At 35.9% G+C, this 21,803-nt stretch overlaps 1 protein-coding gene across 5 annotated transcripts in view; it reads right to left on the minus strand.

Moving 5' to 3' along the window:
• The window catches only part of PAN3 (poly(A) specific ribonuclease subunit PAN3), an 80,871-nt gene that overhangs the window by 43,828 nt on the left and 15,240 nt on the right, over positions 1–21,803 (minus strand). For 4 of the 5 annotated variants that reach the window (XM_035325508.1, XM_035325472.1, XM_035325487.1 and 1 more), the window contains 4 exons: positions 13,660–13,726; positions 11,822–11,892; positions 9,578–9,640; positions 826–987 (listed from right to left, as the gene is read on the minus strand). In XM_035325508.1, coding sequence (XP_035181399.1) covers positions 826–987; positions 9,578–9,640; positions 11,822–11,892; positions 13,660–13,726 — 363 coding nt within the window. The remainder of the gene's footprint in view (positions 1–825; positions 988–9,577; positions 9,641–11,821; positions 11,893–13,659; positions 13,727–21,803) is intronic. The other variant, XM_035325478.1, reaches the window with a different exon arrangement.

Here is a 21,803-nt window from a genome sequence, read left to right on the forward strand (position 1 = left end):
CTTTAGTTATAAGCAAGTCTATTGTTGAGTTACCCATTTCAATCACTTGAACGCAAAAAAAGAAAATCCTCACAGAGACTAAAGTCTTTGAAGAACTTAAGTTCTTTCTCTGAAGAATCAAAAGCATCACTTAAGTGCAAAACAGTAATAGCAGGAGTGTTGTTATGACAACTATAATAGTTTTCATCTAAACCCTGTCTAAACCCTGACATCAAGCAGATTCTTCCCAGACAAGAATTACCCTTCATTATCATGCTAAGGAGAGCCTGCTACTTCAGAATCAGATATGCTCAAGTCCAGCTCTTGAAGAGACAAAGTCAGGAATAAAGAAAGTAATGCTAAAGTTTTCAGCACAAGTTGAGAAATGTAAGCTATCCCAACATAAAACTTAAGAACTTATACTTTCTGATCATGGTGGTTACATTCCGCACTGCATAAGTTGTGTGCTTTTTTTGTTTGTTTGTTTTTGTTGTTGTTGTTTTGCATTTTGTCATTTTAACAAAGGTCACTAATTTTCACAGTAAAAACTTTGCTCACATGAAAATTAAATTACGAGGTCGTGTTTGCTTGCTTTTAAAACACACTTAATGATTGTTTTTGCTTCTCCTCCACAGAATATAACAATCCAAAAGAGTACATGACACAGGGATGGGTAAAGAGAATAAAACATCTGAGTCATTCTCCTTGGGAGGTCACTATGCCTGTTTTGCAAAATATTTATCCCTTTCTCAAACCATATTTGGAGTAACTCCTCCTAACATTTTCCAGGATTTCAAATCAAGCATCTAAAACACTGAAAAAGTGACTAGTAAAAAATAATTTTACCTGTAAATTGTTTTCTGTGACTCTGTTCCACCAAACCATATTGATGGGGTCTCCTGTTTTACACCTGTCAGCCAGACAGCCGATAGGGTTCTTTGATTTTCTTGCTTTTGATCCCACCGGAACTATCCTCTCATCCAGCATCCCCAGTCGATACTTCCTGGGCTACGAAAAAGAAGGAGAGAAACCAGGCCACTCCTAACAACCCTCATCTAAAGCTACGCTACAATAGCCGTTACATTGATTTCATTTCTGGATTGGTGGAATAGGAAACAATTTGCAAGTAAAATTTATCTGAGACTGTTTCCTTTCAATCATTATTTAGTTGTAATAAACAATGTTTTTCAAAAAGCTTCAGGGACTGCTAATTATTTGTAAGCAAAATTTTCCATCACAAGTCAGCCACTGAAATATGTGTATGTATTTTCAGGAATTCAGTAAAAATGAGTTTTAAAAAATCCATATTTATCTGACAGATACCTTCAACCACATCATAATACTGAACTCTAATACTTCCCTTAAGATTTTTACTGAAGAAGAAACCAACATTGACTTTTATATGCTTCTTTTTAAGTTCAGGTTTCCCAAGACTCATCTCCTGAAGATTTTAACAGTTCTTTTTTTTTTTTTTTTAAATAACAGGTAAAACTGAGTAGCCAGTTATAGAAGAACTCAACAACAAAAACATTTCTGCTCAAGTTAATATTCAAAAGAATAACTTCAGATACTGTCTCAAGTGAAGGCAAACAAATTACCATGATAAATATATAGGAAACCAACTTAATCTTAAAAAAATAAAAACATGCTTTAAGTAGTAAACATGCAGGAGATGTTTAAGCCTTGACAGGAGTTAAATTTCTATTACATTGGTAATGATTTCTACAAATAAAACTGTTTAAAAAGCATGAACATTAAATTAAAAAAGACACTGGAAAAAAGCATTAAAGATTTTCACGTAGGTGAGGTTCAGAAGTTCTCCAAATTGCTCTATGCTTTCAAACCAACGTGTACTTTCCCAGATAGTACATACAACCTCAAGAAGTGTTTCAGCACACAGGTTCATTTAGACCAAGATCTTTTTTATAACAATTACAGCAAAAAACAGGGGCTTGTTTTTTTTGTTTTGTTTGTTTTGTTGTTGTTGTTGTTTTGTTTGTTTTTCCCATGTGCAAGTGTAACTATCAGCATCTGGACATAGACCACTTTTTATTAATCAAAGTTTAACTTACCTGTATTCAGTTATCTGCTTCTCCTGGTAAGAAATCTTAGCAAGATGTACCTTGATATGCATTTTAAAAATGGTTCCTCAATAAACAAGGTGACAATATAATTGGAGATCTCCCACCCATACACAAAAAAAATGGTAAAATACATGTTGAGACTATAATAAACCAGCTGCAAAGTCATAGCTTAAACAAATTCCCTGATCTCATTCCCTGAAATCTTTTAGGCTGAAAATTTTGGAAAAAGTTAACATTGAGACAGGTCACTAATAGCTCATTTGCCTATAAAAGAACAAGAAGCCCAACACTGAATATGAACTACAAAGGCAAGAAACCGCATAAAGATCAAGTTAACTGACTTTCATAACAATCAACAAGACTGAATTTCAGTTACAATTATAAATTTGGTAAACTGTGGTGGACAGGTACAAAGTCCTCCCATAACTCCAAGGCAAGCTGATCCCAGTAGAGCTAAATACAGGTTGTTTGTGGGAAGAATCACTCTACTGTTGGACAGCTTCCCATCTTAAACTACTACTATCATAAATGGCAAAGCTGTAAGGTCTGAGAAACCAGATACATAAATAACGCAGAAGTTAAGGGCAAGGTTTGAATATAGTATGCTATTTTCTTAGCTTGGCTATGGGAAATAATAGCATCATGAAGATATCCACTGTGGTTCGCCTGGCATCTTCCTCAGCTCTCAGTGTTCTTCCAAGCGCAGGGCACTGTCTGCCTCAGGCTATGGGACTACAATCCAGCATTCAGTCATGTTTTGATTCATAAAGGGGTTTTGAATACTTCATAACAAAAGGTGATATATAAATACTAGAAAAAGCAGAACCAAAACAAAAGAGGAGCTGAGCTTTTGTGGAGGGAGACTATTTCCTTTTCAATGTGATTCAGGTTCCAGGCAATAGAACGAAACTATTTTAGGCTTTGAGGGACCATGTTAGGGGGTTGGCAGAAACAATGCTTAATTCTATGCCATAAATCAACTTTGAGCAAATACAAGCTCTTACACCAGTAGTTCAGTCTTACTGTAAAAAAAAAAAAAAGTGTCAAACTAAAAAAGCCAAAGGGTGAGTGGGCAAGACAAAATTAAAACTTTACTTTTATTACTTATTACAAAACATCACCAGATTACACGGGCAGCATTCCATTGTTAAAGCAATACATTAACATTTTGGGGGAAAAAAGTCTATTTGCATTTAAACCATTCTAAAATACACTAATTTTCAATGAGCAAAATTGCCTCAGAATCAGAAATCCAATCAGAGTTTACATGAGACTAGAAAAAGTATCTGCCAAGAGGAGAGGTTCTATAGAAAGGAAAGAACAAAATAGACCGAGCAGTTTGAAAAAGACAATCAAGTTTTCTACACACCTGCCTCCTACACAGAGCAGCAAATAAAGCAGAGACAGAAGATTGCACCTTGGAACAAGAGCAAGAACTCGGCATCTACTGATCATTTCTGAACTGAGCTGTCTACCTAAGAAAAGGAGACATGATCATCTAATCACAAACCCAATTTCCTGGCATGGGTCAACTCTTTTGGATGGTTACAAAAGCAATTGCGTGTTTGCCTTCTAAGACATTTTTCTATAAGGTACAAAAACCCTGCTCAACCATATAGATGAAGGGATATTTCAGCACACTGAACTTTTTTTTTTTTAGGAAAGTGGCTAAAGCATTTAAGTACTTCATAATCCCTAAGGAAGTATTTCTCAAACAAGGTTGCAACTCCCAAGATGGTTACATGTTCCAAATGAGTTGTGAAAGGTCAAAAATACCAATTTTAAAAATTAAAAATAATTAATATGAAATCTAACCTTATTATAGTTTAAAAGGGAAAAAAAAAGCCAAATTACTACAAGGCATTACTGGAACAGTTGAGTTCCTCCAGGGCAAAGAAGTAAGAAACAGTAGTAATTACTGGCTGCAAATGTTTACATGAAGCAGGGAACAGCTAACTACGTTTAATTGCGAGCAACAGCTTGGCTCCCCAGGGTGAGAAGGGTAAGCATTTTCAACCATAGCTAGTAATTATAACCCTTGCCCTGTGAAACCAAGCTGCTGCCAGCAATTAATGGTAGGAAGCTATTGGTTGGCATGATTAGAGGGAAGGTGTTATATTAGGAAAGATCAACCCCCAAAGTCTCAGAAACATTACACTTAAACAAGAAATCCACTCTAAAAACAATAAGGACACAATAAGTAGCATCTTCACATCAGAATACTACTACAGATGAGTAACTTAATAAGCCCACGCTAAAAAATTTTCCTTAAGTCAGCTTAATTACTTGCCTCCCATTCAATCAAAAGGAAGCTTGGGAACATGTTTAGCAAGTCTATTTTCTTCCTACTATCTGCTGTAACAAGGTTGTGCCTCACCTCTAGTTTCTCCTGTTTCATGGACAAGAAAATGTAACTAACATACATTAGGCAATGCCCCACTTCACCTTTCCAGTTCAGGGGCTGGACACACCAATGTTATAAGGCTATCCTAGAGGGGAAAAATAAAATCTAAAAAAAAAAGTTTATGAAGATTCAAGCCATAAAGACTCCTCCTGTCTAATAACCTCCATGTAATATTTAAGTCTGGGTAAGGCAGAAAACCAAAACAGACTATTCCAAAGTTTTGTTCCACTGAAGATCTGTAGTTGGATTATTCAGGATCAGCCATGCCCCAAACTGTATTTCTGCTCATTAAAATGTACTTACCCTCTGATGGGCTTTGAGTTTTTAGATTTTCAGGACAGTTTTTATACCAAAACATGCACAACAAGATTTAGCATACAAACACAGGAGCAGGTTATAGTGTTTTAAAAATATTGTGAATAATCTGACCTCTAATAGTAATTTAAGGATGTCTATATGCACATACTGGAGCAAATACTTCATGGTTCTCTATCACAGGCCAACTTATGTATCATTATCTTAAATTACCATAGCAAAAAAGGTACCATAGTAGCATTAACTAGGATTCATCTCCTGTACAGTGAGTTGACTGTATCATGTACAAACATATACTAGTATTATATCGTCAGACAGGAAAAACTGGGTATACCATATTTTATTTTCCTTGCACAGCTACAAAGTTAAGAAATATGCTTTTAGTTTCAAACGTTGACTTGCCTTGTAGGATTTCAGTTCTGTTGTTTTTGTTTGTTTTTTTAAACAGAAGTTAGTATCAAGTAGACCATTAGAAAAAGATTAAATGCTCGGCTACTGTGCTACTCTACTGAGCCAACATTTTTATTTTCTTTCTTAAAAACTAGAAGCTGACTATGAGCCAAGAGCTCCCCTGGCAGAGCTTGCAGATGACTCCTGTTAAATCAGAACTCTCCCCCTTCCTTCCTTCCTTCAAGCAGCTATCATCAGTGGTAGTTTCACCCAACAGCCATAGCAGATCAGCTGGAGTAAGATAACAAAACAACCAGCTATCATTATGAACTTCAACATGGCTATAGGGGGAAGGAACAAGTCAGGGCCAGAATCCATATACAGACACAATCAGCTGAGTAGCATTAATTGCAAGTACAGCTGCACATATGGATTCACCTTAACACTAGGTGGGGTCACTAGGAATACCCTTGTAGATTTGCAAGCTGGTAATATGAAAAAAGGCAGCTGTCTTGTCATTACTTTTAAAGCCTTGAAGCTAACATTGCTGCAAACCCCTTATGTGGTTTAGTGTTTGTCTAACCAAAGTAGTCTCTTCACTTCCTATTTCATTGCAACCTCTCATCAGTACACAGGCAGCTGACACTTGATTATCTCAACTGCTGAATGTTGGAACCTTCAGAACCTGTTTGACTTTGAAAATCCACAGAAAATGGAATAGTAGCCTAACCTTTGTTCTACAAGTTAAAAAAAAATGAGTCTGTTTGAGAAAAAGTGTAAGTATACCAATATTTACAATGTTTATATACTTACAATGTTACTGTTCATAATGTCATACACTGAAATTCCATGCATCCTTCTACATGGACCCCCCCTTTTTTGTTGCTGTTCATAAAACCATGTTTTTCTCTGGAAATCAAATTTTCACTAGTTGAAAAGTGTCATGCAGAGACAGCAAAAAAATATGTTCTTCTGCTCAAAGAAAGCTAAAATGTCCCATGCGGCGTGGAAATAGCTTTAACCCCATAACGTATTTAATCATTGCAACAAAAATTTTGGTTCAACCAAGTTTAAGAGTGAAAGAGAGTGAAAGCTCCAACAGATCAGGCATTACACCTTGCATTTTATCTTACAGCTAAGGAAAATTTTTCAGGTGTGAATACAAAAAAGTATTTCAGGAGCATGAAACTTGAAGACATGAAAATCCTGAAACACTCTGATGGAGCTAAGTTGGCATATCCAAGTCTTGACTCAAATTTTGCAGCCAAGCTAGGTTAGGTGAGGTATGAATCACAAAGAGCTGAATTGAAACCAGCTGGGAGAAAAGCAGGCTTTTTCCACCACTATAGCAGATAGCTCTATGTAGTAAAGACTTATCAGAGGACCACCATCCCAAGATACAGCTAAGAACCAAAAGTACAGGGAAAAGGACTAAAGATTTTGATGCAACTTTTACTCTATTTGTTTAGCGTGATTTCTCAAAAAGGGTGTACTTGTCTAGCTGTTTTAAGTATTTGTATAGAATTTTCAATGACTGTGCAAACAAGTTTAAGAAATCCTTCAATTAATATACTACAAATCACTCTTACTTGAAGAGTGCATGCACCTTACTATAGAAAGAGTCAAAAAAGCTTGTAAATATAAGCAACAACATCTCACACATTCAAGTTACCTAACAAAGGTCTAGGTGCCTAACTAAAACAATACACTTAAAAATGGGGAGTGATGGTAGCTTTCAAAGTTTTAGATGTCTGTAGGTCACACAATACATCTGAACTGCTTAGACACAAAACCAGTGGAGGTCTTTTTTAATGCAGTTCTATGATAAGTGCTACTCTGTGAATCCATCTTATTCTGCTCTTTTCCTTCAAATACACAATAGGGGAGACAACAAAAATATAGTGATTCATCAATACAAAAGTGTTCAGCATTTCTAAAAGAAGGTGCTTAAATAACAACTTCTTACATAACAATTGCTAATCCATACACAAAACTCAAAGAGAATTTAAAAATTCACTCATGTCACACACATACCATACTATGTAGTATTTACTAATACAGCAACAGTACACAAACAATGAACAATTCCAGTAAGTAACAGTTCCAAAGAAAAATTGTAAACCAGGTCAAATATCATATCCTTAAAACACATTTTAGACAGAGGTTGACTTCATACTACCTGCAAATATTTACTAGTTTTCTTTAGAAGCGTAATTTGTTTTTCTATTTTCCTTCAACAATTTTTTGGCATCACTTACCAGCTGTGATGTTTTATTATTGCAATAGAGATGTATAACACCAGGAGGAAAGTTTCAGGTTTTGAAAGTTAAGTTTAGACCCCCAGGTGCATTATAAAGTGTGTGCAGCCAAAATTTTGCAGTTTAAAACACAGCGATGTGAGGTGATGTTGGGCAAATGACTCCTCAGCTACTCAGAACATGCTGCATGCTTTTGAGGTGGTATTCTAGGGACCATGGAATATTTTTCATTATAGGTAAATACAACAAGACCAAACAGCATGCATGGCTCTTCAGTTAACACCACTGAATACTACAAAGATGAGGTACCACAGGTGTCAGGACAGAGCCGGAGAAAAATATAGCTTCCCAACATGTAACAAAACTAGATGGGGAACAGGACACTCAAAAATAGGCTGTAAATAGTTCAGATCTTAAGAACTTGATTTTCTATAGGACCTAGAGTTAGCTTTATTGTTTTCATTTAAGAGGAAAACTTCCCCTGTCCTCATTAAAAAAGCCTGCGCTAGGCTTACAGGCAGTCTTTTGTTTCAAAATAACGTTGTCTGCATATTTATTCTGTTGATCAAAGTATATAAATTAAAGAAGTCTGCTGTCCAGTCCCACTTGCCATATATCTCCTACAGAAAGCACCAAGAAGGGCAGTATCCTGTTCTAGGTGAAGTTCAGTTCAAATAATCTCTCCCATAGTTTCCATTCTAATTAGCATATGTTGGTCCTGGCTTTTAGTCACCTAAAATCAGTGGAAGGAATTCTTAAAAAAAAAAAAAAATGTAAAACACATAAAAGAGCTTTAAAGTTATATTGAAGTTCTGTTCACTACAGCAAGTTGCTTCACTCTTTGCAACCTGAGGACTAACAGCAATCCTCACTTTAAGGACCCTCTTCTAAGTGTGACTGAAACATTAAAATTAAACCAGTGTCAGGAACTTTTCAGAAGAGTTCAGTTTCCATGAGGATTGAAGGTATAAAAAATAAAACAAAATTTAAAAATGTTTTCCACTATCCTTTGAGGCTGACTGTTGAATAGTGGTGGAACTGTTTAGTCCAGATTGGTGGTAACAGTCTCAGAATAAATTTAAACAAAAGCTTCATCACTTTTTTTAAGTACATTAAGCTGTCATTCCCTTGGCATCGGATTCTCCTCAGTTATGTTGCACATATTTTTATGAGCTGTTTACCAGAACCACCAAAATGAATGCAAACAAATGAGTTTTCCAGACAGATTATTTCCGAGTTTAGAGAGGAACTTTTTTCTAGATAAAGATCAAAGCCAATTTAGGAAAAAACACCCAAGAACTCCAGATTCAGAATACTACCCTATTTTTAGCAAGTGTAACATGTATTTGAAGAAAAACAAAAAAAAGTGACATTATTTCTCAGGGAAGAGGGTTAGTCTAACTCTAGCTTTTGTTCCATGCTTCACAAATCCTATTTGTGCATTGTAAATTAATACTTACCTGCAAATCTCTTATAGGAAATTCACTTTAAGGTTGCTTGTCTTACTGCATGTAGAGTTACAACAACCGGACAGTAAATCCAGCAGGGTTTACAGTTGACAGAACCTCCACCAAGGCTCCATCTATAGAAATACTTAGCTCCTTTGATTTCATTTTAAGTATCCTATAAAATGTCTTTAAATAGTAATCTTAGCTTTCCTGGAATCTAAAATTGAAATGCAATTTAATAATTTCTAGACAGAGAAAATAAGGTATATGAACATTCTCGAGGTTAAAGGACTACGTTTACTTTTCAAACAAAAGGTAAATTGATCAAAAGGTTTTTAAAAGCTTTAACCAATGTTTTAAAACAAGAAAATCATAAGCAACTTCAGTAGCCTAGTTACTACCGAAAAAGCAAGGATATTAAGAATTCTGATCAAGTCTTATTTTTAATATTTTATTATCAAATATTTAAGCTCACACGGCTTACCCACTCTTAAAGGGCTGCCAGAATAACACAATCAGTAATATTCAGAGACAATATTAATAAACTTAAGACATCTACATATTACAAGTTTTTATGGAAACTATTCACAGTTTTACATAAACATCCAACTTTTACATACTTGCAGGTAACAATTCCAAATATTTAAAATATCACAATTCTAATTTGTAAAGCAAAACAGTTACTCTTTATTCACTTACCAAGACTGTATTATATCTGTCCTCCAAGTCAGTGATAAACGAAGGAAATGCTGGTTTTGCCAGCTAGTTCAGAACAAACAAAACCTTAGCCCTGGGCTCTTAGCAAGAATATTGAAAGTTTTTTTTTTCAAATAGTAGATGTTGTAAACACCTACATTTGAGCTAGCCACCAAGGCTCCTTTTAGAGTCATTGACCAGAAACACGCACATCTGGAAGGTTATCTAGCTTGTGTTACAGCAGGTATTGAACACTGGCAATTTAAGTCATGTTGCTCAAGGTCTAAATAAAACTCAGTTCCTGCGGTAGGGTGCAAATCACACAATTTTTTAAATACCCAGCACTCAAGCATCTAGTTCAAGGAAGTATATGACTTTATTTGAATATTGTACTCAAAAAAAATACTAAAAATATTAAGAAATGACATCCAAGACTATTTGCAGTGTATTGTCTGGTTGTCAAGTCAAACAGTCACAGCAGAAACTCATTTCTGCTAGTGATTCGCTTCTAGCGGCTCTATACATCAAGTATTATCCACTTACACTACTCATTGACGTTAGTTTTATCTATCATGCTTTTCTCAGTGTCAGCTAAGTGTTCCTTTAAGCTGCTCATCTCTCTCTACTGACTATAGAGGGAGCCTTGATGCCTAGATTTTAAGACATTTCCAATTTCATTAAATGAAAACCTCCCACTTACTAGTATGATTTAACAAAACCTTTTACACAAATATACATCACAAAATGGAAGCCATAATGAACAATAAGTGACTAATAGGCAAAGCAAAACAAAAACCTCTTTCAATTAATGCCAGTTATGTCTGAAATATTAACTGTGGAAAAAAAAAATCAAGTCAATCAGCTTCGCAGATAAATGTCTCTCTTGATACTATTTTTTGCAGTAAGTGGTTTAATTGCTAATTCTTTATTGGAGAAAAAAGAGACCAAGTCAGAACAGACTTTCCATTACTAATTGAGCTTTAAGGTACTCGAGCTTTGTATTCAAACATTATCCAGTTTGCTTCCATTTTGTACTGTTTCATTAACTTTGAATTAATAGTATTAGAAGCAGTGCTTTAATATATTTTTGTATGACAGTTCATTTTCTTTTGAGCACATGGTTTAACATACATACACATATAAATAGCATACAATTATCTTTCTTACTGTCCTCGTTAACGGGGTAAACACAGTTTTTTTGTTTGTTTTTTTACAAAAAACTTCCAGTACAATAAATACAGCTGGCATTAAGGAAAAAGGCAATTGAGAGATGCCATCTAGTTTGGATGCATAATATTAGGAAGTTATCATTCTACAGCTTCATTTTATTTCAAGAAAAATAGTCTGATGGACCAACTATGGTAATTATCTTCATGCTCAATCTTCACCTGCAGGAATGATACAGAGCTTAATTGCCGACACGCAAATAAAGCTCTATGAAAAGTCATAAGCATGCTGAAACAGCATGCTTTCAAGGAGAAGGTATCATTGACTATCGGAAAGTTCAGGATCACGTGGCAAATAAGAAGCAAAACATGAAAGTCATAATTGAAAGCAAAATCTGATAAGTGCCTGGGACACGATAATGTCTTTTATCAAAGACAGTTTGAAAAAATGAGACGTAATTCTGGCGTAACCAAACTTTTGTCTCTTATTCCAGCCACTGTGCTTTTGAGTGGGTAATTAGAAAACAGCACAGCCTGAGTTGGTGCAAGTCAAAGGCGTTCGAAGATGGTCTTTAGCTTTCATCAGAAGATTTCTCAGTACAGATTAGAGGGGAAAAAAAAAAAAACACACCTTAACTTCCCCATAATATTATTAGAGTATCTTTCAAACCAAAGGCATTTCAAACAAAGAATTACTTTGACAGCACGGACAAATAAATGGGAGGAATGATTCTTCTTGTATTCAGAACTTGTTACCATGAAGGCACAAGATAAACCACCTGCAAGCCTCAGTGCAATAAAAATAATTTGTTTTCAAATGCAATGGACCATGTCTGAATTTTCATATTCAAAGCATTTTTATCAGCTTCAGTTTACAAATGCTTAGAATATTTCCTAATAGCAACAGTCTGATCTGGTGCAACACAAATGAAAGATCTAATTTATATTAGCAGTGAATTATTAAAATATAGTAATACTAGAAGAATCATCCTTATTTCACCTAGCATTTCAAGTTGTTCCAGATCTTCTTCCCTGTCAACTCATGCACGATTACACCACTTAAAATTTAGCTGTTGCCTACCTTTCTCCTTTGAGACACTGTGAGGGCAGCAAAGTCATTAAACAAGGATGAATTTGGTGAAGTTAGTGGATCTGCAAAAAAATGTAAAGCATTATATATACACACACACACACATGTATATATATACATGAAAAGAAAGTTTACAGTTTTTAATTTGCTTGAATGGAAAAAAATCCCTCAGGCACAACTACATTTAGCAACACTGCTGAAAACTACAGCATTTATTAGATTCCATGCAACAGCATAAATGAAATAGTGCTCATTAGCATAAGCTTAGTACATTTAATTGCTGCTGACACTATTTGAAGTCCACCAACATTTTAAAGCCTTCACTTCCGGTTACCTGAAATTAGTCATCTTCAGCATAACATAGCATTACAAATAATTATGCAGATGTTATGTCACGCACAAATTTAAATCTGATCTAAAATTAGCAAAAGTCCACACTCTACTAGTAGCTTTTTATTGATTTTTCTTTTTTCCTGTGCATCCCTTCCAAAACTGAAGCACCAAAAATTGAACAATCACAGATGCAACTTAGACAGGAAACTCCATACTAAATTCATATAACTATGAAATTTACTGTTTACAGGTTGCATTAATTTGTTATGTTTTAAATGAAATACTCTTTAGCATTCATCAATACTCCTTTATAGGTTAATTATACAAGTAAGGCACAGCTTAGGAGGTGAAAAAATTAGGAGGATCAGAGAGACAACAGAATTTAAAGTGGTTTCCAAAAGTCAGTCTGGTTTCTCTCCTTCACATGCATCACCGTCACTATTTGGCCTGTCACAGTCAAACTGACTGCATCTAAAACTGTAGAACTCCACTGCATTGAATAGCTAATTGTGCAATGGGACAAAAGCACAAAACCTACGGGAAATGAACTAGGAGGAAGGAAAACAAAAACAAACTTGGCTTTCAAATTAATTTTCTAGAGTATATACTACCATGCTTTACCAAAAAAAAAAGTAAGCCTAAGTAGCCTAGCTATATTTTCAGACATGCAGATGAAATTCTAGAACATTATTAATACAGCAATTTTCAGCACAGCAACATTTGAAACGTCATAAGGGAATAGTACTCTTCTTGAAAGAAGCTGGCTTGACAGCTACAGCTGAAATAATCTGCAGTGCCTGTTATAATTTGGAAAGGAATTCTGAAAAGCACATTATACAAGTTTAATACACGATTCACAGTCATCTAGTGAATATGCAGACCTGCACTATAGAGACATTGTTTGGTTGAAAAGCATGTTCCCAATAACAAAAAAAATATTGTAAGAGCTAAAGTACTGCTTAAAGGACAAATCTTAGTATCTATTAAGATTTGTCAGTTATGTGATACATTTCACAAGAACTGTACACCCTTGAATTCAAGATTAAAAACCTGTATATTCATTCCACACAGTAACCTCCTTGAAAAGCACAATAGAAAGGGATATCACCATGGAGCAACAAAAGCACTTAAGCTATCGGTGCTTTATAGAAAATACCCAAACTGGAATCTCACGTGAAGAGACAAGACCAATAGATTGCATTTTTTGGTAGTATTTTTCTTGTTGCTGTTGTTTTAGTTTTTCCCCACTTCAGCAAAAAGAAGGCTGAAATTCTTGAGTTCTGTAACACTTCAGCTTTGGACTAAAAGAAGTAATCATATAATATATCATATATTAACATATATGTAGCCATATAATATATTATAGCAGAAAAGAAGTTCACCTGCATCTTAAATCAGATCAGAGGAGAAAACCTATCTTCAGTCTCAATTTTACTGAAGGGAATCCCCTAAATTTCCAAATATACTTTTGTATGTATTACTTTAAAAGCACTTACCATGGCCTGCATACTGCTTGGCACTGTCATTGAGAAGGCTAGGGGAGCTGCTGCTATTTGTCATCCTCTGCAAAAATAAAAACAATTGTACATATAAAATAAAAGCTACAAAAGATTAGGTGAGGGCATTGAGGACAGTACACAGAAAGTTTAGGAGTGGTTTGTACTTGATAAAAATGTAAATTACATTAAAATACAACACTTCACATGAAAACAATGCAAACCAAGAACAACCGTATACTAAAATGAAACACTATCCTCATGAATTAGTTCTAGCTTGGGAGGTTCTGCCAAACCTGTGGTTCTCTTCCTGTACATCACCAGCATTAGGTAAGCCAGTCCTTTATTATATTATTATAACTCTTCCCTTTATTATACAGTATAACCACCACATGAAGCTTTTCTAAAGAAGAATATTCAAATTAGTATATTTGACAGTTTGCTGTTTTTGTCTGTTTGTTTAAAAAAAATGAACAGTACCTTTCAGCAAAGTCACGCAATTCTTGTACGCCAGCAGGGCACTTGAAACCTTCTCAGTATTCCTCCTCAGCCCCACCTGCTTCTCCTGCACTCCTCCACAGATACCAGCTAGCAATCAGCTGGACTACATAAAGCAGTACTGCTCAAAGAGCTACCACTGCTTTCACATATGAGACAGCGTCCCTTTACTCCTCTAGTCTCACAGCTAGAGAGAAAAGTACAAGAAAAGCACAGCAACACTAGGAAGCATCCTCTCCATCACCAAGTGATAGTACGAGTAGTTTTTTTTAACATCTTCCTAAGCATGCTTTTGGTCCCCATCAACTAGGAGTCTCCCAGCCAATTTCTGGGCACTATTCAACAGCAAAAACCTTTGAGATCCCTTCAAGTAGACAGTTTGCATGCAGCAGCTGCTGTCGTGGGTGAGTGTACACCAGCACAAACAGGCAATTTCATGCCAGCTGGCCCCAAGTGTCTCTAGGACAGTTTCCAGGCATGCCTAATTCAGTAGTCTAAACACAGACTAAGAATCAGAACTGGTCACTGGAGTTGCACTTTACACTTCCATTTTTCCACTGCCAATCTCAACACTACTGGCAGATGGCAAGAAGCCTACTACATAATACTTTAATGCCATTTCAGCTAGTTCTTGACCAAAAGGATCAATACCCTGTAGTAAATTTGGTGAGAACCGAGGATAACCAGTGAAAGCTACAGTGCCATCCAGCATGGCAAGTGCATTATTTTTTTTTGTTGTTGCTTTGTTTGTTTAAGTTTCTCAGCATCCTGCACAAAACTGAAAATCGCAGCTTTAAAACTGACTTCACCAGAAGCTGCAGCTTTCACTTGTATCTAGAAAAATAAGTAGATTATGTAACATACATTTACATGGAAAGCACGTTGTTAAAAAAATCAGCATGCACTTTTAGGAAAGTAACTTTAAAAAGTTTTTGTAAAATTTAGGTATCTAATCAGGTACCTTATTGTTATCCTCTCAAAAGCAGGCTCAATCAATATGCTATTGTCAACTGACATGCTAGTCTCCTTTATTTCAGTATTTGTGCTCCTTTGCTACAGCAAGCCTAGTAAGATCTTCTGACACAACTCTTCATTCAGTATGAGTAGGTAGTACCATACGAAGCAGTACTAGATTACTTGCAGATGTATGTGTAATATACATACGTATATACTGTGTTAACCTGCAGCTTTTTCAAGAATTAACTGAGGAACGCTATTTGTTATATGCTTTCACTATTTTAATGCCACTTATCTCATGGTCCTAACTCACATTAAACAATTAGTGATCAAAGAGTAAGTCTTTCCACAAAAAGGATGCCTCTAATGAAACAGTTTAATGATTTCTACAAAACAGAGTAGCATTTCATGACACCCCACTAAATTAACAATTTTGCTCTTCACAAGAAGAAACTTACAGCTGAAGGAAACAGCCTAGCAAATTCTGAACTTTTCATTACTAGCTGTTTTCAGCAATGTATTTAGCAAACAAATCAGTATTTAGAGAGACAAAAGATGAGTTTAGCTTCTGTCTCATCTACTGCAAACATTCTGTAGTATTGATAAGTTTACCAGAGGCTGAAAGACAGAAGACTTTTTTCATCCCCAATTATGATAAATGCAAAAATTATATACAGAGAGCTAGAGAATTACACATTGTCTGGTAGCTGGTATTTTTTTTTGTGAGAACAACCAGTTTTTGGTAGTCAGATAAGTCAGTTGCGGCATTTTGTTATTTTTAGCAGTATAGATGTCTTCTACAAAAAGCACAGTGATCTTAAAGTAATTATCAGCTGGTCAGCACCCAAGTGGTCACAGCAAGTCTCTGGCTGATCAGTACCAGACAGCATGCTCTGAGATGGAATCAAAGTTTCCTAACTCACAGGGGTCACAGGCTTGATTTAGTATGTCCTTCTGATAGTAAAGTTACTGCTCCTATTCTCTGCACTCCAAAATGTAAGTAGAAATTTAACTGTAAAATACCAGTATATAAGCACTAATGCCTAAGAAATTTTCTACTGAATACATAAAAATAAGACTGCAAAGACTATTGCAAAGACTATTCTGTGATTCTGTGATAAAAATAAGTAACTTTAGATTATAATCAGAGTACATCATACTCTTTTTCTGGTCAAACAACAGAACAGTGTTAAAACTTTCACAAAACAGTATCCCTACTATGCATCTTTTCCTAGTATTTGCTACATGCACACAGACCATTGTAAGAGGAAGTGGTTTAGGAATATGAAGGAAATCTTCCAGATTTGCACAAAAATTGATAGTGCTAATGTCTATTTCTGACACACTGGTATTTGTAACAATTTTAATGCAAAAGGTAACAGTCTGTCAGACCAGGGATAGATACAACTGACATCTGGGCTGGTATCAAAAATGGTTAAGATTATGGCTAAAACTGGGAACCAAGCACTCTTATGTCAACAGTGTTTTTCCTATTCAAGTAGTGCAGTTAAACATTCCAGACTTGAAATGTGAAAATGTGACTGCAATAATGAAAATCTGTGCTGATACAATCAATAAAGATATATAGTGTGCACACTAGAGACAGACTGCAGCAGAACACACTGTTCAGTATTCTAACAAAGCAGTACAAAGAACTTCCTAAGTCTATGAACATCAAATGTGCTGTTGCAAAGACAATACTTGTTTGAGGTATAAACATATTTCACATGAGCCACGATTCTGGAAAAAAAAAAAAAAAAAAAAAAAAAACTTACTGATCCTGGGCAGCTCTTGCTCTAACAATTGATTGAAAGCCATAGCTTGCATGAAGTTAAAAAAATGCCACTTAACCACTCACTTTCATGAATTTTTCATCTTGCTCAACATTTATTACGCATGCACAAGCTTCTTACCTTACCATTAGTCATGAAAGTCCTGCATGTAGCAAGCAAAGGATTTTTAAGGTGTTTTAATATTTAAGACTTCCACCACACTCTAAAGCATTTAGTCTTCAGTAGCGTTATTTCTCTATCTCATTTTTACTAAGTCCACAGGAAAGTGTCTTAAACAAAACATTAAAATAAAAAAATATAGCAAGCACTATTTGTTATTTGTGTTTTTTGGACAACAGGTTTTGTTTTCTAAATAACATTTCTCAATCTCTTAATAGCATTGAACTATTTTTTAGTCAAATTCAATTTCAAGAAGAATCCAAGCACAAGAACCTCTACCCCAAAAGGTGAAAGCTCCAGAAAGGTAAGAGCAGCCATTAACAGATGAAAATGAACTATTAATTCTTAATAAGTGTGCCAGGCAAGGCAAGCAAACACCAAGTTTCTAACTTATTTTAATGCATCATGACTTTCACCATATGGAAACTAATACAGAAAGAACTTTGGCACAACCAAATGTCACTCAGGTCCATATAAATTCCTTGCCTGCCTATTGCTATGATTTATTGAGGTTCTTTAAGCAGTAGTTAAAATTCAACTAGGCTGCCTAGCACACATCCTGTCCCTCTCTCTTTAAGAGAACTAAGTTGTTTCTGTTCACATCTCAAAAGAAAGCTACTACAAAATCAAACTGTCGTATTCATTCTTGTCCAAGGATTTAACCTAAGGCTTCAGCTTAAAGTTTTCTCCACTGCTGAAGCTCCGATTCAGTAACAAAACACAGGCTCTTTATTTCACAAAAAAAAAAAAAGGTGATAAAAAGTTTCAGAATAGTTTGTTAATTCCTGAATATTCAAGCAATAGCAGAGCAGGAATAAACTCATTTTGACATGTTTAATCCCAGTGCTTGAAGAATAATCGAAATAAAAAAAATCTCCTCTCAGAAAAATGCTGTCTGAAAAGGTACAGTGTCAAAATCAAACTTTTGTCAAAGTCAATCATCATCTCATCTACTAAACATAAGATAACCTGTTGGTCACCAAAGTTTCCTATTCAGAACTGCTTCAAGTTAATGTGTCTTATTAAAAAAAAAAAGTATTATTTTGACACAGACTAGGACAACATTGGCAGTAGATCAACTGTAACGATTTCCATATCATGTTGCTATTTTAATAATCTTTGAGGATTAGACACTTCTCAATACCTCTTTGGTGTAGTATGCTAGGAAGAGAATTAAATTGGAAGGTAAAAATTATTACAGCCTTTTAAAAGTATATAGTCTTGCCTCCACCCTTCAATATTCAGTAGCAATATCCAAAATCATAGCTGTAATTACAAGTTCTTTTTGTTTTTATCTCCATCTACCAAAAAAAGCATAGTTACAGAATTCCCATCAGGAGAGGATAAATAAAGCTTTGCAGTATTCTGTTAGAACTAATCTTACATAGTTTATATTACAAGACTTGTATTAAGTTTTAGTTTTCACTTTCTTCTCTACCTTTTCCCAAAAATATCTGAGATGGCATTTCTTCCCCGTCTCCACCTTAATCCTAAGAAAATAACAACTTCTCTCAAATTCATTGCTGTGCTAAATATATTATCTCAAAATATGTTGTAGCACATCACAAATTCTCCTCTTCACCTTAATATTCTTCTACCAGAATTATATTTATTTCTCTAATTTTAGAACAATGTTAATTGAACGATAAAAGAAGTCATGCTGCAAAAGAATAAGATTCTCACAACCAAACAAGCCATTGTTTAGCTGTCACATTCTGTGACCTACTAATGGCAATACCTTTCGCTTTTGTTTCTAAATGATCCAAAATTTGTCTTGCGTGGTTAGCATATTTGACACCACTCACAGCACGTCCCACTCAACTGTGGGAACTCAAGCAACTGGATTTCTTCAAAAAGCATTACGTAAACAATCGTATAATTTCATATTTGAAATAGCACGTCTATAGCTCCACCAGGCTCTCAACAGTTAAAAATTGAAGACATTAGCAAGCCTGCGTGCTCGTGTTAAGGAGAGTTTTATTACTCAGCTCCTGGCAGATGCAACAATGGGAACAAAGGCCTTTGTGTTTACTCAGCTGCAAGGCTTTGAAGCGAGGAGGAACTCTACTTCTCAGGCTTTTCAAGAACTCTTAGTATGCCAATACTAGCATGGCAAAAGCAAGACTCATTCTTCTCCATTGCTTGGCCTAGCCAACTTTAATGCTGATGACTTCTCTTTTTATTTTGTTTACAGCAATTTAAAAAAAGTGCTTTTACTTTCTACATAACCCGCAGACCAATGGAAGGCACGTAGTTACAAAACTCATCATATCTAAATACAGAAAGATATTTCTGTAAAGCAATATACATGAAGACACTTTCTACTGTTTTATGCTCTTACAAGCAGGTTGCTCAATCCTGTTATATTAGGAGTTTTGACATCAAGGTACTCCTTTGCCTCATCCTGCTCTACATTCTCCCAGATTATTCACATGCCCTCTTATGATCCCAACGTAATACTACTGAAACTCCTTCCCACACCACCTGTACCTTTGATCAACCCACGAGCTAGTAAAGAGGCAGTGCTAACGTGACGGGTCCAGAGGAACACGCATACCAGCTCGCCGAGTGGTACGCGCAGAGTGCCTGAGCAAACAGCCAAGCATTAGAGGCATCCCGGCCAGCCAGCTCCTGCCTCCTCGCTGCTGGGAAAGCCAAGTGAAATGAGCTCTCCTTGAACCACACCTCAGCCTGCCTCTCGGCTGCTGCTAAGCCAAAAAAAGTAAAAGAACAGCTTCAGGGACAGCATGCAGCCTGGGAGCCATGTGTTGCGCAGGCCTGCTCTGTTATTAGTTATGGAGAAAAGGGGAAATAGACGCTTTGATAAGCTGGAAGCTAACACTGAAAATGCAATATATGAAAGAATGTGCATATTCAGGGAAGGCGGCTTATGAAACAAAACCATATCGCAGGAAAATGCCAACTGATATCAACAGGAGACTTAATCAATAGGAAGCTAGCCAGTAACAACAGAAGAGACCAACAGGAGGCAACAAAAAGGTTGGCTAACAGCAAAGAATTTTGAGGTAGAAGGAGTGGTAGGATGAGGCAAAGAGTTACTATTTTTAGAAAGGAACTAGCAAGAATTAGAATGGCCACTTTGAAAACCCTGCCTCTTCTGTACAGTACCGAGGATTTGACTGCTCTTTTTTCCAATGCAAATTGAACACTACAACTAGATGCATCTTCGCCACTAGTGTAAACCCAATGAGAAGTTCTAGACCTCTTAAAATGCTCTTCAGCATATACAAATGAGATCTCAGAAAGATAATTCTGCAGAAATGCTGATCACTACCTACCTCACATTACATATGTTCAAAGATGCATATTTCCTCCTTAATTCATCATGATACTATTTGCTTTTATTTTCCTTCCTTATGCTGCATACTTAAGACAAACACAGACAATGTATTGCACACAAGAACATGGTGACTGCAAAATTTGGATGGTAACCTTGCTTGAGGCAGTTTGCCTCCATTACGTATGTGCTATGATAACCCAAATATACACAGCCAGTCTTTTTCAACAAACCTGGCTTGTTTCCTACACATGACAAACGCATTCTGAAGTTTAATTAGGAATAGTCAGGAAGACTCGTGTACTGAATCCCTGCTGATAATGTTGGAAGGCATCTAGTGATTAAAGCTTGGACTGTACAATACTGCATAGTGAAGGAAAATGAATGTTACTCACAATAGTCTGAATATTTCTATCCTCACCAGACTGATGCCAGCTACATCACTTGAACTAAGCTTTCTACATGGGGTCACTGTCTCCATTCCTTACTTTCAAGCTGTATAGGTTAAATTGAGAAACTCTGCAGTCTGGTTTGGGCAGCAGCACTGGGTTTTTGTTTTATTGTAACCTTTTTGATCCCATTCCTCTATAAAACACAGGCAGCTTTCTTCTTTAAGGAAAGCATTCCTTTACTTTTGAAAGGAAATGTAAATATCAGATACAATAACAACAACGTGCATGCTGCCAACTATCTTTAAGAAAGATTTGAACAGCATGCATGGGACAGTGAAATAAACACTTAATCAACTATCAAATGGATGCTAATTACATACAGACCATGCAGTGTGCGTCCCAAGTCCTAATTATAATTCTTTACTGCAAAGACACAATGTTATGGAGAATACACCTCAATATAATAACCTCAAGGCTGCATCAGCAGCCTAACTTAACATTTCTTAAAGCATAACTGTACCTTAACTAGCACTCTTCTAGCTGTGTTTATTTTGCTGTCTATGCAACTTCCCCAGTCTTAAAAACCAAGCTGAAAAGTTTCCTCATATTACATCACTGATGCATCTATTTGTGAACTGCACAGATCTACCAGAGATGATCTAAGTAACTCATAGATGAAGTAGATGTTTTCAGCTGCACAAGCAAAGCAGAGGCTAATTAGACATTTTGCAGCAGATTTCTGATGTTTCATTAAGAGCAGAAAGCTAAACTTGCAGTATCTCAGTTTGATTCAAGCACCTAGAAAGGTATATGTGCACAGATGTGTTCAGTTCACTCTGCTTTGGCCCACGTTTGCATTATGCCAGCTTGTTTCTTTGTCCCAAATTGTATGGATTTCACTCATGCAATTCTAGTCTCCATTCTGTAAGTATCTCCAGTCCTCCTGCTCCTTCCTTTCCAGTAGTCCTCCCAGCTCTTCATTTGCTCATGTTCAGCTCAGTTTCTCTAAGCCCACAGCATAAGCGTCTGTGCCCTTACACATCCCTC

The sequence above is a fragment of the Oxyura jamaicensis genome, chromosome 1, assembly GCF_011077185.1.
Source record: "Oxyura jamaicensis isolate SHBP4307 breed ruddy duck chromosome 1, BPBGC_Ojam_1.0, whole genome shotgun sequence".
Taxonomy (NCBI): domain Eukaryota; kingdom Metazoa; phylum Chordata; class Aves; order Anseriformes; family Anatidae; genus Oxyura; species Oxyura jamaicensis.